General features: G+C 47.7%; 1 protein-coding gene across 2 annotated transcripts in view; it reads right to left on the reverse strand.

The window, feature by feature from the left end:
* Nucleotides 1-17,424, reverse strand: part of LOC138296807 (exportin-5-like) — a 1,394,731-nt gene that overhangs the window by 448,752 nt on the left and 928,555 nt on the right. Inside the window, exon 30 of one of the 2 annotated variants that reach the window (XM_069236252.1) lies at nt 2,748-2,825. The exons of the other annotated variant lie outside the window; for it this stretch is intronic. Coding sequence (XP_069092353.1) covers nt 2,748-2,825 — 78 coding nt within the window. The remainder of the gene's footprint in view (nt 1-2,747; nt 2,826-17,424) is intronic. 2 annotated transcript variants of the gene reach the window in all.

Here is a 17,424-nt window from a genome sequence, read left to right on the forward strand (position 1 = left end):
AAGAAAAACCATAACAGAGACAGGCAGAGAGTGGGACAAAAAGCTACCTCTCGTATTATGCGCCATTCGGACTCATCTCCAGGCCTCCACTGGACATAGTCCGTTTGAACTACTTTTTGGGAGACAACTAAGGACACTGTTAGATATGGACGCCAAACAGTGGGAAGAGACAGAAAATTAGTCCTGTGACATACTAACCTATTCTAGAGAGTTAAAAGAAAACCTCCACACTGCATGGGGGGGACGTAAGGTCCTATCTAAAAGAGAGTCAGGAAAGACAAAATAAACTGTATGACGTTGGAAAGAAACTAAGACTTACCTGCTGACAGTAAAGTTCTGACTCTGACTAGAACAGGCAACAAGCTTCTAGCCAAATGGCAGGGACCATACAGGGTGATGGAGAAAGTAACCCCAATGACCTATAGGATAGAAATCCCTGAGAAATCTAGGAAAAGACAAATATATCATATTAAATTGCTTAAAACTTGGGAAGAGGATGATACTCCTAACCCTAGCAATTAGGCAACCCTCTTCATTACAAAAACAAAACCCTTAGAACTCCCTTTACCAGAAGAAGACAAAGAAACAGAACCTTCTTATAGCTCAGAGTTAACTGAAGAACAAAGAACTCCAATCAAGAAGATAATCTCAAGAAAAAGTATTCTCAAATAGGCCTAGTGGGACTATTTTAATATAACACCGAATTAGAACGGAAGAAGGGAAACTGCTAGACAGAAACCCTATCGCCTTCCCAAAGCCCGACGACATTTGGTAGAAAAAGAAGTAAGGGACATGTCAGAAGCAGATATTACAGAGCCATCCAACAGTCTGTGGTGTTCACCAGTGGTTTTGGTTCCAAAACCAAATGGGAGTATCGGATTTTGCATTGATTTTCGCCTACTCAATTCTATTTCTCATTTCAACACCTATCCCATGCCCAGGGTAGATGAACTAATCAAACGATTAGGCCAGGCCAGGTATCTGACTACCTTAGATCTAACTAAAGGATACTGGCAGATACCTCTGAATCTACCCGATAAGGAGAAAAACGCTTTCTCTACTCCTTCTGGACTTTATCAATTCACAGTGTTGCCTTTAGATTTCATGAAGCACCTGCTACCTTTCAAAGGTTAACGGACATAATTTTGAGACCCCACCAGGAATACCCAGCGGCTTATCTGGATAACATAGTTATATATAGCCACACAAGGGATCAACATCTGGAACAACTATCCAAGGTTCTACAAGCATTACAAGAAGCAGGCTTGACCGCCAATGCGGAAAAATGCAACATAGCCAAGACTTCCATCAACTATCTTGGATATGTCATTGAGGGAGGGCTAATTAAACCCCAATCGGATAAAGTAGAAGCAATTAGACGAATACCTGTCCCAAAAAGCAAACGCAACATAAGGACCTTTTTAGGGATGGTCGGTTATTTATAGGCGGTTCATACCCACTATTCCACCCAGGCTGCACCCTTAACAGACCTTTTAGAGAAGGTCTGACCTAACAAGATAACCCAGTTAAATGAAAAACAGTATTACAGCTATCAGACACTAAAGGAGCTCTTAACTACTAAACCCCTGTTACAATGTCCGGACTTTAATAAACCTTTTTCCCTACAGACAGATGCCTCCGACCAAGGACTAGGGGCTGTCCTTTCACAGGACGATGAGGAAGGACACCCTCAGTATACATTAGCAGGAAGTTCTTGCCAAGGGAGAAGAACTACCCCCATCCTGGAAAAGGAATGTTTAGCTATAAAATGGGCTGTTGAGGCCCTAAACTACTACCTGCTAAGTAGACCTTTTTTGCTTCTCACAGATCATGCCCCCTTGACCTAGATGGTTCAACAAAGATACAAATGCAAAGGTGGTTCTTATCCCTCCAATTCTTTGTTTCAGGAACGACATACCGCTGGATCCTTATTGACCAATGCTGACTATTTATCACAGCATCCTGCTGACTCGTGGCTAAAACAGCCACTCTCTGGGAAGACAGAGTGTGGCAGGGCACAAGAATGAGAGAAGCTCGGACCGATATTTGGGTCCCTCAGGGGGCTTCGACAAGAACACTGGACGCATGCACAGAGAAGCGTGCATGCGTTATCCGTAAAGATCCATCGCTGGTGAGAGTGGGCAAAGGAGGAAGAAAAGCCGGAGCAAACGAAGGAGACTAATCCAGAGGGAAAACTAGCGTGGACGGAGGTGTAACGGAACATCCCCAAACCGGTCCCAGACCACGCAGAAGAGCCGAGGAGAAGAGCGGGGAAGCCAGCCACAGCTCTGGAGGGACGTGGCTACACCAGTTATGTGACCGCTTACACGACCAGCATACGAGGCTAGTAGGGAAGGTCGGGAGGAAGCGGGGTGGAACGAAGGGCGGGTGGAAACTCTACGATAACCCTGGGCACTCACAACTAAACCAGGAACGAAGAAACACACTATAAAGGAGAAAACTGGGGGAACCCTGGGCACTCAACCTTAATCAGTACAAAGCATGAGCATCATAATTAAGAGAAAAAAAAAGAAAGACAACAAACTACATAAGAAAGGAAAAGAGAAACTAAAAACACCGCCCCCTCAATCAAACCACGGTTTCTACCACCTCATTATTTTTTTTTTCTCTTTTTCCACGGGTGTAGCACTCACTTGGGCAAATACTTTCCCCCTAACCCAAAAATGGGATCCCCTCACTACGCCACCCCATAAGTGCATGCAACCAACAACAAGAAAAACACTTACCTGACAATGGCTTGTTCTTTTGTTCTCCCGTTCTCTCGCTGGCTACCTGAGCGCTGGATAACGAAGAAACCTGACGACCTAAGGAGACAAAGGAATAAAAGAAACTGTCAGACCAAGGGGAAGAGAAAGACTAGACTTACAGAGATATACCACAGACTTTATTGACTGAGCAGAGCACTGTTTAAGAAATTCAAATAAAAGTCGTTTTGATCGTCCTCCCTAGTTTGGGCTATTTCTAAGGGAAAAAGAGAAACCTAGGTGACCTACCTCCCTGGACAAACCCTATCACAGTGTGTGTGTTTGGTGCTGACCTGTGGCCGGCTCCACTGTGCTCACCCAAACCCCCCACATCTGTGCCCTGAAGTGACAGGTACTTACCTGCAACCTGTTTCTTTCCAAGTGCGCCCAGTCTGCGTAGGATTCCATTAAAAACTTGACACCAACTTTGACCGCTATGCCAGACCGGCTCTGTGTTGTTGGTGGAGCGCCTTTGGGGGTCAACTTGAACCTTGACCTCTCGACATCCTAATCCCGGAAGACTGGGATTGTAAATCGAGTACTTACTACAAACTGTATTAACACTTTTCCTCCCCTAGGACTGTATTACTTCGTAAGAGAAATTGTGTCTACTTTTGAAATTGAAAAGTGTTACTTACTTGTAAACTGTTTTATCTGAAAAACCTAAACAAAACAAAGTACATTTGATATATAAGACTGATACATACTTACAACTGTAGTTACCTGCAACAAAGATCCTTTTGGTTCTAGAAATAAAGTACCAAAGTATATTTTTGCTATAAAAACACATTGGTCTGGAGTTAGTCACTGAGTGTGTGCCTCATTACTTGACTATGTGTTTACAACAAATGCTTTGCACTACCCTCTAATAAGCCTAACTGCTCGACCACACTATCACAAAAGAGAGATTAGTATAATCTACTTTAGCCTCTGTTAAGCATCTGGGGATCCAAAGGACACTGTGCACACTATACCTTACTTTGGTTCAGTATTGTAAGGAAATGCCTTCCTTGGCATGGTTACCCCCTAACATTTTGCCTTTTGTTGATGCCAGTTATGATTGAAAGTGTGCTGGGAACCTGCTAACCAGGCCCAAGCACTGGTGTTCTTTCCCTAAACTGTACATTTGTTCCCACAAATTGCACAGCCATGAGACACCTGGTACCAAGGGCACTATGCCAGGGAAGGTCTCTAAGGGCTGCAGCATGTGTTATGCCACCCTAGTGACCCCTCACTCAGCACATGCACACTGCCTCATAGTTCGTGTGTGCTGGTGGGGAGAAAATTACTAAGTCGGCATGGCACTTCCCTCAGGGTGCCATGCCCACCTCTCACTGCCTGTGGCATAGGTAAGTCACCCCTCTAGCAGTATATCACAGGTGAGGGCATATGTGCAAGAGCACTATGCCCCTACAGTGTCTAAGCAAATCCTTAGACATTATAAGTGCAGGGTAGCCATAAAGACTATATGGTCTGGAGTTTGTCAAGAACGAACTCCACAGTTCTATATTGGCTACACTGAAATCTGGGAACTTTGGTATCAAACTTCTCAGCACAATAAATGCACACTTATGCCAGTGTGGAATTTATTGTAAAATAGACCCAGAGGGCATCTTAGAGACCTAGTGCTAGGCTGACCAGTTTCTGCCAGCCTGCCACAACCAGACGAGTTTCTGGCCACATGGGGTGAGTGCCTTTGTCACTCTGTGGCCAGGAACAAAGCCTGCACTGAGTGGAGGTGCTTCTCACCTCCCCCTGCAGGAACTTTAACACCTGGCGGTGAGCCTCAAAGACTCCTGCCTGTTACAGCACCCCAAGACATCCCAGCTAGTGGAGATGCCCGCCCCTCCGGACACAGCCCCCACTTTGGCAGCAAGTCTGGAGGAGATAATGGGAAAAACCAGGAGGAGTCACCCACCAGTCAGGGCAGCCCCTAAGGTGTCCTGAGCTGAGATGACCCCTGCCTTTAGAAATCCTCCATCTTGAGTTCGGAGGATTCCCTCAATAGGATGAGGGATGTGTCCCTCTTCCCTCAGGCAGGAGGCACGACGAGGGTGTAGCCACCCTCCAGGACAGTAGCCATTGGCTACTGCCCTCCTGACCTAAACACACCCCTAAATTCAGTATTTAGGGGCGACCCAGAACCCAGGAAATCAGATTCCTGCAACCTACAACAACAAGGACTGCTGACCTGAAAGCCCCGCAGAGACGACTGAGACGTCAACTGACTTGGCCCCAGCCCTATCGGCCTGTCTCCAGACTCAAAGAACCTGCACAGCGACGCATCCAGCGGGACCAGCGACCTCTGAGGACTCAGAGGACTGTCCTGCACCTAAAGGACCAAGAAACTCCTGAGAACAGCGGCACTGTTTAGAAACTGCAACAACTTTACAACTTTGAAACAACTTTTAAAGAGACTCTCACTTCCCGACAGAAGCGTGAGTCTTCATACTCTGCACCCGACTCCCCTAGCTCGAGTCCAGGACAACCAACACTGCAGAGAGGACTCCCAGGCGTCTACAACGACGTGGACACCCTGAGACTACCCCACTGCACCCCCACAGCGACACCTGCAGAGAGGATCCAGAGGCTCCCCCTGACCGCGACTGTCTGGTAACAAAGGAACCCGACACCTGGACCAAGCACTGCACCTGCAGCCCCAAGGACCGAGAGGAACCACCTACCAGTGCAGGAGTGACCAGCAGGTGGCCCTCATCCTAGCCCAGTTGGTGGCTGGTCCGAGAAGCCCCCCTGTGCCCTACCAGCATCACCTTGGTGACCCCCAGGTCCCCCCATTGATTTCTATAGCAAACCCAACGCCTGCTTTGCCTACTGCACCCGGCCGCTTGCTCCCTGAGGACGCATGTACTTACCTGTAAGGAGACTAGGATCGGAGCACCCCTGTTCTTCATAGGCACCTATGTGTTTGGGCCCTCCTTTGACCTCTGCACCTGACCGGCCCTGTGTTGCTGGTGCTGTGGTTTTGGGGTCGCCTTGAACCCCCAATGGTGGGATGCCTATGTCCAGGATACTGACTGTGTAAGTGCTTTACTTACCTGATAAAACTAACCAAACTTACCTCCCCCAGGAACTGTTAATTTTTGCAGTGTCCACTTTTAAAATGGTTTATTGCCATTTTAACCTAAACTGTGTTTGCTACTGTTTTAAGTCAAAGTTCCCTACTTACCTGTGTGAAGTACCTTGCATTTTATGTACTTACCTCAAATCTTGTGGTTCTAAAATAAAGAAAAGGTTTTTCTATATAGAACCTATCGGCCTGGAGTGAAGTCTGAGTGTGTGTTCCTCATTTATTGCCTGTTTGTGTACAACAAATGCTTAACACTACCCTCTGATAAGCCTACTGCTCGACCACACTAAACCACAAAATAGAGCATTAGTATTATCTAATTTTGCCACTATCAACCTCTAAGGGGAACCCTTGGACTCAGTGCACACTATCTCTCACTTTGAGATAGTATATATAGAGCCAACTTCCTACAAGTATATACAGAGCCAGCTTCCTACATTGGTGGATCAGTGGTGGGGTCTATGGCCTTGCATTTGCTGGACTAAACAGCCAACAAGTGATAAAGGACTAGGTTCCAAATTGCCTTCAGATTCAACTGATTTTTGTATTTGACAATTTGCCTAAATTTTTTTAAGTTCTGCTAGGCCTTGGTTAAGTCCCCTTTAGCATTTCGTTTTATGTTTTAAAGTTAACATAGTTAGGGGTAAGTAGCTAGAAGTAGTTTTAGTTCCTAAAAGAAATTCCCAACCTTAGTAACATAATGGGCAGCTCAGAGGACATGGTTTTGGAACTCGGCCTGACCCCTTATCTCCATCTCAAGATGAGTGTTAAGGTCTCTCTGCGGTCTCAAAAAGATGAAAACTGGTTCCAACCCTACCAAGATTCAGCTCCAGCAGCTCTTAGCAGAGAATGCAAAGGAACTCCCTAATGAGGAGGATGATACCCTCTTAGATGGGGAAGAAGTTAGTTATCAGGAGGTTGACCTCCCCCCTCCTAACCTAACTAGGCAGGACAGGGGTCTCAGTGCCCCTGACTCCAAGGATACTGCTCACAGGATCTGGGTCTCCCACAGTTGAGCCTAGTTCCTCAGGGAACACTGAGGGCAGCCTCAGTGAAGAGGACCTCCTTTTAGCAAGGATGGCCAAACGACTAGCCTTGGTGAGACAGCTCTTGGCTATAGAAAGAGAGAGAGAAGAAATGGGCCTGGCACCCATTAATAATGGTAACTTAATACATAAGGGCAAAGAGCACTCTGATACCTCTAAAATCCCCAAAGGGATTGTCCCAAATTAGGAGTAGGGTGATGACATCAACAAGTGGTTCACAGCCTGGGGAGCTCCCCTTTGGGAACTGTTTACTGGTAAGTGTAGGGATAGACTCCTCACACTCACTGGTGCATATGCTGAATCATATGAATGCATGAAGACTACCCTGATTGAGGGCTTTGGATTCACCACTGAGGAGTATAGAATTAGGTTCAGGGGGCTCATGAAACCTTCAGACAGTTCTGGGTTTGATTTTGTAGACTCCTCAGTGAAAACAACTGGAAGTGAAGTGCATAACTATGATGGGCTTTGTAATTTATTTATGAAAGAACACATTTTTAGTAGCTGCTTCAATAAAAAGTTGCATCAATATCTGGTAGACCGAGGTCCAATTACGTTTCAAGAACTGGGAAAGAAGGCGGACCATTGGGTCAAGACTAAGGTGATTAAGACTTCCACTGGGGGTGACCAAAAGAAAGGTGTTACAAGGCCTTCCCAGAGGAAGGGTGGTGAGACACCTAAGGATAAAAGTAAAGAGTCTTCTAAAGGCCCCCAAAAACCTGAGGAAGAGGGTGGGCCTCGAACCTCTTTGCAATGTTCTCATGGGTACAAAGGTAAAAACATTGATCCCAAAAAGGCCTGGTGTTTCAACTGTAGACAGAATGGACATCAAACTGGAGGCTCGGCCTGCCCTAAAAAGAATCCCTTTAGTACTACACCAGCTACCTCTGGTATAGCAAGTCTCCAGGTGGGATCAACACTGTGCCCAGAGCAAATCAGGGTTCACACTGAAGCTACTTTAGTTTCTGAGGGTGGGGTAGATGTTACCGCTCTTGCTGTCTAGTCCCCTAATATGAAGAAATACAGACCTCATCCCTTGATTAATGGGACTAAGCCCTGAGAGATACAGGTGCCAGTGTCACCATGGTGACAGAAACAATGGTTTCCTCAGGACAGTATTTGGCGGGACAGACATATTCAGTGACCAATGCTGATAATGTAACTAAGGTGCATCCCATGGCTATGGTGTCCTTAGAATGCGGAGGGGTTATTGACCTGAAACAGGTAGTAGTCTCTTCTGCATTCCAAGTTGAATGTCTGGACTGAGGTAGAACTCAAAACCCATGCAGCAATGCTGGAAATCCCTGAGATGGTATGTGTAAAGACTACAGCACAAATCAGAGCACAAAGTGAAAAAGAAATGTTGGAGCTAAAATAATGGCACAATCTTTGAAGAGAAAGGGGATGAAGACTGGAGGGCCAGCTTCTGAACACCAAAAGGCACAAGATCCCTCTTCTCAGGAAGAAGTCTTACCAGCCCCAGAGAGAACTGAGCCCATGGAACTTGAACCTTATCAGGTTGAGCTCTTGGGACGAGGGGGATCCTCTAGGGGCCAGATGTGCCAGGGACAGAGAACTTGTCCCACTCTGGAGAGCCTGCAACAACAAGCTGCTGCACAGGAACAGGGAAATGTCAGTGGCTTCCACAGGGTCTATTGGGAGGAGGGGCTCCTGTTCACTGAGGCTAGACACCCCAAACCTAGTGCCACCAGGCGAGTGGTTGTGTCTCCGCAGTTCAGGGAATTCATCCTCACTTTAGCTCATGACATCCCCCTAGCTGGGCATCTGGGCCAAACTAAAACTTGGAATAGGCTTGACAGCCATTTCTACTGACCCAACATGTCACAAAAGGTGAAGGAGTTGTGCAGCTCCTGTGTCACCTGCCAAGCCAGTGGTAAGGCAGATGGCCACCCAAAGGCCCCCCTAAATCCACTACCAGTGGTTGGAGTTCACTCTGAAAGGGTTGGTTTGGACATAGAGGATCCATGTGAACCACCCACAGCCTCAGGAAACCAATACATACTGGTAGTAGTGGATCATGCTACCAGGTATCCTGAAGCAATCCCCCTTAGGTCTACTACAGCTCCTGCAGTAGCCAAAGCCCTCATTGGTAACTTTACCAGAATAGGGTTTCCTAAGGAGGTGGTTTCTGACAGAGATGCCAACTTCATGTCAGCTTACCTGAAACACATGTGGAAGGACTGGGATGACCTACAAGTTCACCACACCATACCAACCACAAACCAATGGGCTTGTTGAAAGGTTCAGCAAGACATTGAAAGGCACGATCAGAGGACTCTCTGAAAAACTCAAAAGGAGATGGGATGTCCTTTTGCCATGCTTACTTTCACCTATAGAGAGATGCCTCAGAAGGGAGTAGGGTTTCCCCCCTTTGAACTTCTGTTTGGTCACCCTGTCAGGGGACCACTTCCACTTGTGAAGGAGCGTTGGGAGAGACCTCTCCACGAACCTAAGGAAGATGTGATGGACTATGTACTAGGCCTACATTCTAGGACGGCAAACTACACAGAGAAAGCATCCAAAAAGCCAGCCAACAGCTCCAGAAGCAGTGGTATGAGCAGAAAGCTGCACTGGTGGAGTTTAAACCAGGGAAGAAAGTGGAAGTCAACAAGATGCTGGATTTAGGGGCTAATGAACCCACTGACAGCCCCTGGGCTATCCCCATGGTCTTAGTCCCCAAACCTCATCCCCATAGTGGAGAGAAAGAAATGCGGTTTTGTGTGAACTACAGAGGTCTCGACTCTGTCACTAAGACAGATGCTCATCCCATTCCCAGGACTTATGAACAGATAGATAAATTAGGTGCAGCAAAGCTCCTCAGTACTTTTGACTTGACTGCAGGGTACTGACAAATCCGCATGGCACAAGGAAAAGGCAACATTCTCCACACCTGATAGGCATTATTAGTTTACTGTTATACCCTTTGGTTTAAAGAATCCCCCTGTCAACTTACAAAGGTTGGCAAATCAAGTGCTTGCTGGTTTGGAGTCCTTTACTGCAGCATATCTAGAAGATACTGCTGTCTGTAGCTACTCCTCGCAGGATCACCTAGTCCACCTGGGGAAGGTTTTCCAGGCTCTGCAATCTGCAAGCCTCACTATTAAGGCATCCAAATGCCAGATAAAGCAGGGCACTGCTGTATACTTAGGCCACCATGACGGTGGAGGCCAAGTATGACCCTTCTAGCCCAAGATCTAGACAATTCTGGACTGGGAAGCTCCTACCATGCCAGACTCAAGTCGTCAGGGCCTTCCTTGGCCTAACTGGTTATTACAGGAGGTTTGTGAAGAGGTATGGATCCATTGTGACCCCCTCACAGAACTTACCTCTAAAAAGATGCCCAAGAAAATTAACTGGACAATTAGTTCCCAAAGGCCTTGGACACCCTAAAAGAGGTAATGTGCTCAGCACCAGTTCATAAAACTCCAGAGTACTCTAAGCAGTTCATTGTGCAGACAGATGCCTCTGAACATGGGATAGGGGCAGCCCTGTCCCAAACCAACAAAGATGGCCATAACCAGCCTGTTGCTTTTATTAGCAGGAGGTTACTTCCCAGAGAACTGAGTTGGAGTGCCATTGAGAGGGACTGGTCTGGTCCCTAAAGAAGTTGAGACCATACCTTTTTGGTACTCACTTCATAGTTCAAACTGACCACAGATCTCTCAGATGGTTTATGCAGGTGAACGATGATCACCCTAAACTTCTGAGGTGGTCCATCTCCCTACAGGGAATGGACTTTACAGTGGAACACAGACCTGGGACTGCCCATGCCAATGTAGATGGACTTTCCAGATTCTTCCACTTAGATAATGAAGACACTCTTTGGAAAGGTTAGTCTCATCCTCTTTCGTTTGGGAGGGTGTTGTGTAGGAAAGTGCCCCTTTTGGCATGGTTACCCCCCACTTTTTGACTGACATGGAATGCTAACTTGACTAAATGTGTACTGGGATCCTGCTAACCAGGCCCCACCACGTGTGCTCTTTCCCTAAACTGTACCATTGCTTCCACAATTGGCACACAGCTAAGTCCCTTCTAAAAGTAACACATGGTACCAAGGGCCCTGTGGCCAGGGAGGGTCCCTAAGAGCTGCATCAAGTATTATGCCATCCTAAGGGTTCCCTCACCAAGCACATGCACACTGCCTTTGCAGGTTGTGTGTGCTGGTGGGAGAAAAAGGTAAAGTCGACATGGCATCCCTCTCTGGGTGCCATGCCCACAAACCACTGCCTGTGGCATAGGTAAGTCACCCCTCTAGCAGGCCTTACAGCCCTAAGGCAGGGTGTGCTATACCACAGGTCAGGGCATAGCTGCATGAGCAATATTCCCTGTCAGTGTCTAAGTCAATTAGACATTGTAAGTGCAGTGTGGCCAGATTGAGTACATGGGCTGAGAGTTTGCAATTACTTCATAGTGGGATAATTAAAATACACCAATCCGCTTTTATGGATAAAGTACATTTACAGCATATAGTTATTTGAACAAGTATCTGGGGTGAGAGGGTCCCCCCTTTTTGGTCTTAAGGTGCTAGAGGGGCAAGGTCACAAGAAACACCAGCAGTTCAGTTTTACCTGCCCTGGGGAGTCCGGGTGAAGAGGTGCTGGACGGGTCAGGTGCCTTGTGCACTGCAAAGATGGCGAAGGCGGGGCCACCAAGAAACAGGCTCTAGAGGGGGACATAGGGACACATCTGGGAGCTCCCACCGGGGGCCCAGGTAGTGAGGATCCAGGGAGCAAGGAGGCACAGTCGATAGTCTTGGACACGAACCAGGGTGCTCAGGTGCAGAGGTTTTCTTTGTTGTCTAGTCCTGTGCATGAAGGGCGCTCACTGTGTGCTTGGTTAGACCTGCAGAGGGGAAGAAAAACAGACAGCCAGGCCACTCTTATGGGGAGACTCGTTGATTCCGTCATCCCTCCGGTAGCGGCGATGGTGTCAGGCTGAGATACAAACAAGCCTTGATGCTTGTAGCTGCTCTGGTATCAAACTTCTCAGCACAACAAACCCACACTGATGCCAGTGTGGGATTTACTGAAAAATGCACACAGAGGGCATATTAGAGATGCCCCCTGTATGTTACCCCTACTCTTAGTGTGTGACTGACCGGTCTGTGCGAGCCTGCCACTTCCAGACGAGTTTCTGACCACATGGGGTGAGTGCCTTTGTGCACTCTGTGGTCAGAAACAGAGCCTGTCCTGGGCGCAGGTGCTTCACACCTCCCCCTGCAGGAACTGTAACATCTAGCGGTGAGCCTCAGAGGCTCAAGGCTGGTGTTACAATGCCACAGGGCACTCCAGCCAGTGGAAGTGGGCACAAGGAGGGTGTAGCCACCCTCAGGGACAGTAGCCATTGGCTACTGCCCCTTTATCTACAAACACCCCTAAATTTAGTATGTAGGGGCAACCCTGAACCAAGAGAATTAGATTCCTGGCAACCTACAAGAGAAGAAAGACTGCTGACCTGAAAAACCCCACAGAGAAGAAGGAAGACGCAAACTGCTTTGGCCCCAGCCCTACAGGCCTGTCTCCTGCTTCAAAGAACCTGAAAAACAAACAGCTACGCATCCATCGGGCCCAGCGACCTCTGCCGAATCAGAGGACTGCCCTGCACCCAGAAAGGACCAAGAACTCCAGTGGACAGCAGCTCTGTCCAACAAGAAGAAAATAAACCATCTTTAAAGGGACTTATGTCCAGTGGAACCAACTATCCAGAGAGGACCCCCAGGCGACTCCGACAACATGTTCACCCTGGGCTGACTTCTCTGCATCCCCACAACGACACCTGCAGAGGGAATCCCAAGGACCCCCTGTGACCGCGACTGCCCGGGATGAAGATATCCGACGCCTGGAGGAGCACTGCACCCGCAGCCCCCAGGCCTGTGAGAAACAGACAACCGGTGCAGCAACGATCAGCAGGTGGCCCTTGCCCAGTCGGTGGCTAGCCTGAGAGGCCCCCCTGTGCCCGGCCTGCGGTGCTTAAATGACCCCCGGGTCCCTCCATGGAGTTCTATTGAGAACCCGACGCCCTGTTTGCACACTGCACCCTTCCGCCCCCGTGCCACTGAGGGTGTGTTTTTTTAGCCTACTTGGGACCCCTCCAGTAGTTCTCCAAACCTCCCTGGTCTGCCCTCCGACAAAGCGGGTACTTACCTGCAAGCAAACTGGAACCAGAGTACCCCCTGTCTCCATAGGCGCCCATGTTGTTTTGGCTCCTGTCCTCTGCACCTGACCAGCCCTGTGTTGCTGGTGCTGGGTGCTTGGGGTTGCCTTGAACCCCCAACGGAGGGCTACCTATGCCCCGGAGACTGAACCCGTAAGAGTGGTACTTACCTCAGAAACTGTGCTCGACTTACCTCCCTCAGGAACTGTTGAAAATTGCAGTGTCCACTTTTAAAATAGCTTTTTGCCATTTTAAAGAAAACTGTGTAGAATATCGAATCTATTCAAAGTCACTATTCAAAGTCATAAGTATTACTATTTCATTTAATGTACTTACCTGCTAAATGAATCTTTTGGTTTTAAAAATAAACTAACAAAATAATATTTTTCTAGATAAAAACTTATTGGCCTGGAGTTGTCATTGAGTGTGTGTTTTCACTTATTGCTTGTGTGTGTACAACGAATGCTTAACACTACCCTCTGATAAGCCTAACTGCTCAACCACATTACCACAAATAGAGCATTAGTATTATCTATTATTGTCTCTGTCAAGCCTCTTGGGGAACCCCTGGACTCTGTGCACACTATATCTCATTTTGATATATTATATACAGAGCCAGCTTCCTACACAGTTGGTGCCTGCAAGGAAGTAGCTCCTTCATTCCAAGGGAGATACTGGCTGGTTTAAGAAGTGCAGGTAGCTCTCCGAGGCTTTTGGGAGATGCACAGCTGCATGACGAGACAGGTCCACAAGATTGTCGGGGCAGCAGCAGGTAGGCAGGCTGGTCCTCAGTTCTCACGCTGGTCAGGCTCTTCTTTGTCCTTTTTCTTTTTCAGGCAGACAAATCTAAAAACCTGGTGTCTGGGGGGCCACCTAAATAATGAATTTAGGGGCATTAAGGGGATTGTAGAGTAGTAGCCAATGAGTTACTTAACCCTGTGGTGACTACACCCAGTATATGTCCACTTCCTGAGAGGAGTGGGTATAACCCTGTCCAAGAATTCCTAATTCCACCAAAAACAAAATGGTGGTACACTTCCTTCGTGGAGCACATAAGGCAGCCGACCTTAAGGGTGTGACTCGCCTGGTAATACAACACCGCTCCTTGCAAAGGTAATTTCCCACCTGTCCTGGTGCCAAATGGATTGCAGGGCAGGGGGTGGCCTTCCCCGGGTCCGGGAGAAGCCAGGGTCGCATATCAAAGTCCAGCAGGGACTCTGAAGTCCCTGGCCTTGTTGTGCAGGTTCACTAGCCATCCCGTTGGAGGAGGTGATAACACCTCCCTCCATGCAGGCATTGTTACTGGCCTCTGAGAGCGCGGGCTCTCACCTCCTGGGGGTCAGAAACTCATCTGTGGTGGCAGGATTACAAGGCTCTCAAGGGACACCTCTAAGGTTCCCTCTGGGTGCATGTCATATTAAATCCAATACTGGCACCAGTATGGCTTAATTATGATGAGGTAGTTTGACACCAATGAAGCCATAATGTAGCTGGGTAACTTGTAATGGCTAGTGCCCAGTACAGACCTTAAGATGGCTTCCCTGTTCAATTACAATATCTAGTAATTGAACTAGACATCACATAGGATTATCTACTCATGCAGATATTTCCTCACATCAAATATAATGCACCCTGCCATATGTCTCTAAGACCTGCTGCAGGGGTGACTTACATATATTAGATGCAGTGACTTGGACGTGGCACACAATGAGTGTGCCATGCCGTGTTTTCGCTCATGGTTTGCAAGATGTCACCCAGGCTGCAATGGCAGTCTGCATACAAATTGTAGGGGGACCCCTTAGGTTGGCATTATACATGCTTGCAGCCCTTAGGGACCCTCTTTAGCACCCATGTCCTAGGTACCAGGTGTACCATTTACTAGGGACTTACAGGGGTGCTAAAGTGTGTGTCAATTGTACACAGTTAGATTAGTTTATCTTGTGATAGAGAAAGAGCACTTGCACTGGGGACCTGGTTAGCAGGAACCCAGTGCACATTCAGTCAAAAAAACTCAACAGCAAGGGCAAATAAAAAGTGGGGGTGACCATGACAGAAAGGGCACTTTCCTAAGGTGTACAGGTGTGTTCCCCTGTCCAGAGTGTCCTACTGCAGGTTTTGACTTTGGCCCTAGCGTCACACTAATCTAGCATGTGCACAAAGGTATAGGTTTGTCACTTCACGCATGAGGTCCTGGACATGTCCTGTGACATGAGGGGTGCTACAAGTGCACTCTTAATGACAGACACCTTCTGTCCCTTTGAAGGTTTAGCACATAGAGAAGGGGTGGCTGCACATCTTATTTGGTGAAATCATATTTGTGACTAGACCTTTGTTTTTTCCAAAGTCTCTGGAGCATAGTTCCATTGGCCTACTTGTGTAAAATTCTGTTTCTGTGTACTTAACGGACTCGGAGTGCTGACATCCCAAATGCATGTTGTGTGAGTTTGTATATGTAGCCTGCTTAGTACATGCATGGTGTGTCTGAGTGAACTAGAGCAATGATGCCCTGTAGGATCCATTCTGGATACCCTTTGCCTGGCCTTTTACACATGATGGAGGTGACATTGTTTTACCTGACCATGACGTTTATTACTGACATTCCTGAAGCTGAAAGGAGGAGAACTAGACACTGAAGTGAGGGAAGAGAAGTAAAAGCTGGTTTAGAAATTCAATTTGGCCTTTTTCTGATCAAGGAGCTTCTGATTGTTCTTTCTGAAGCACTGCTATTCGTAGATGGTAGAGGTGAAAGGTGGGACTGCGGACTCTGTTATGGAAGGTGAAAGAGACCCCTTAGATGATGCTCAATCTTTTGTCCCAGATCACATTTTCAGTTAGCTGATGATGGACAAGGGCACTCTACGCAAAGGCTGTGACAGGATAGCAGCCTGGAAAGGCTAATCGAAAGGAGAACCACTCCCAAACTGGTTCTACATGCAGACAGTGGATATGCATCGCCGGTCTGCTTTCACTGTATAAAAGGGTGAATCCACCAAACCACTTGTTTTTTCAAGTTCCAAGTTCTCTATGATCAAGAAATGGAGTGCTCAGTAAAGTACTCAGAGGTCTGCTGTGCAAACAAAACTGCAGTCTGCCTGACTGCCAGCTTCTAGAAGTCAGTGGATATCAGTAGAGTCTATCCCTTGCTGGAAGAGCTCATTACCTGACCTGAAGCACCTGGATGATAGCCTGCCTCCTGAGAGAGGGAAAGTGTCTGCCAACCTTGCAGAATCAGTGACTGTCGAGGAGAAGCAAGGTGCAACATGAACCCAGTGCTGGTGAGGGCACCCAAAACAAAGAGGAGGACTGCAAAGAACCATCTGGTGCCAGAGTGTTACAGTCTCTCCAACAGCACTACCTGACGAGTGCCAAGTCGAACCAACCCAAAAATCACAGAAGCCTAGTCAGAGCTGTGACTACAGTCAGTGAAACTAGTACTTAGCTGTAGTGTCCAGAAGCTTGGCTGTCATTCATCCATAGTGCCCAGAAAAAGCACGGCTTGTACACATGCGTAGTGCCATAAAAAGCACAGCTTGAACTAGGCCACATTGCCCTAAGAAGGTAGGAAGTGTGCCGCCTTTTGTCCAGAGGAAGTTTAGCTAGTGTCTGGCTGCACTGACAGAAGAAAAGCAGGCCAAGCATGGGTGACATCAATCTCTGAGCATCTACCCAACTATTCCATTAGTGATCCAAACTTCTGCAGTGACTGGTGTTCCTACTTGTGAGACTGAATTATACAAGCTGATGGAGGTGAGCAGAAACAGCCACGCCAAGTGTCTGTCTACCAAGAGGGCCCGTGCAGTCCATGAAGAGATCCCAACAGAGCTGCAGGTTTATGCACTTTCACAGAAGCGGGAAGACGACATGAGGAGATGAAACCAGGCTGCTGCTCAACCAGACTAACGGCCTGATTTAGTTCTTGACGAGGACACGAAAACACATTCAAGTCAACGGTGTTCTGCCTTCTGTACTTATATGTATTGCGGCGGAGCTGGTGACCCTCACATTAGAGTGCTCCTCCTAGCAGTCAGGCTGGCGGGTTCCTGCAGACCATATTTAGATGTTAAAGTCCTGCAGGCAGTGTAATGCCAGCGGATGGCTGAGGGAAAGAGGTCATCGCGGGACTCAGTGGACATCGGACAATGGCAGTGGCTATGGAACAGAGGTAAGTCACACACACCCACTGTACCTCAGCCACATGAGTCCACCTACACAACACACCATAGAGACACCATTATCCATTATCCATAGCCATTCCAACACCACACAATAGGTACAGGCCGAAACCACACATTGCCATACATCCATGACCACAGGCACACACACCAAGGACAAAGCACCCACACACGACAAC

Source organism: Pleurodeles waltl, chromosome 5, assembly GCF_031143425.1.
Source record: "Pleurodeles waltl isolate 20211129_DDA chromosome 5, aPleWal1.hap1.20221129, whole genome shotgun sequence".
Lineage (NCBI taxonomy): Eukaryota > Metazoa > Chordata > Amphibia > Caudata > Salamandridae > Pleurodeles > Pleurodeles waltl.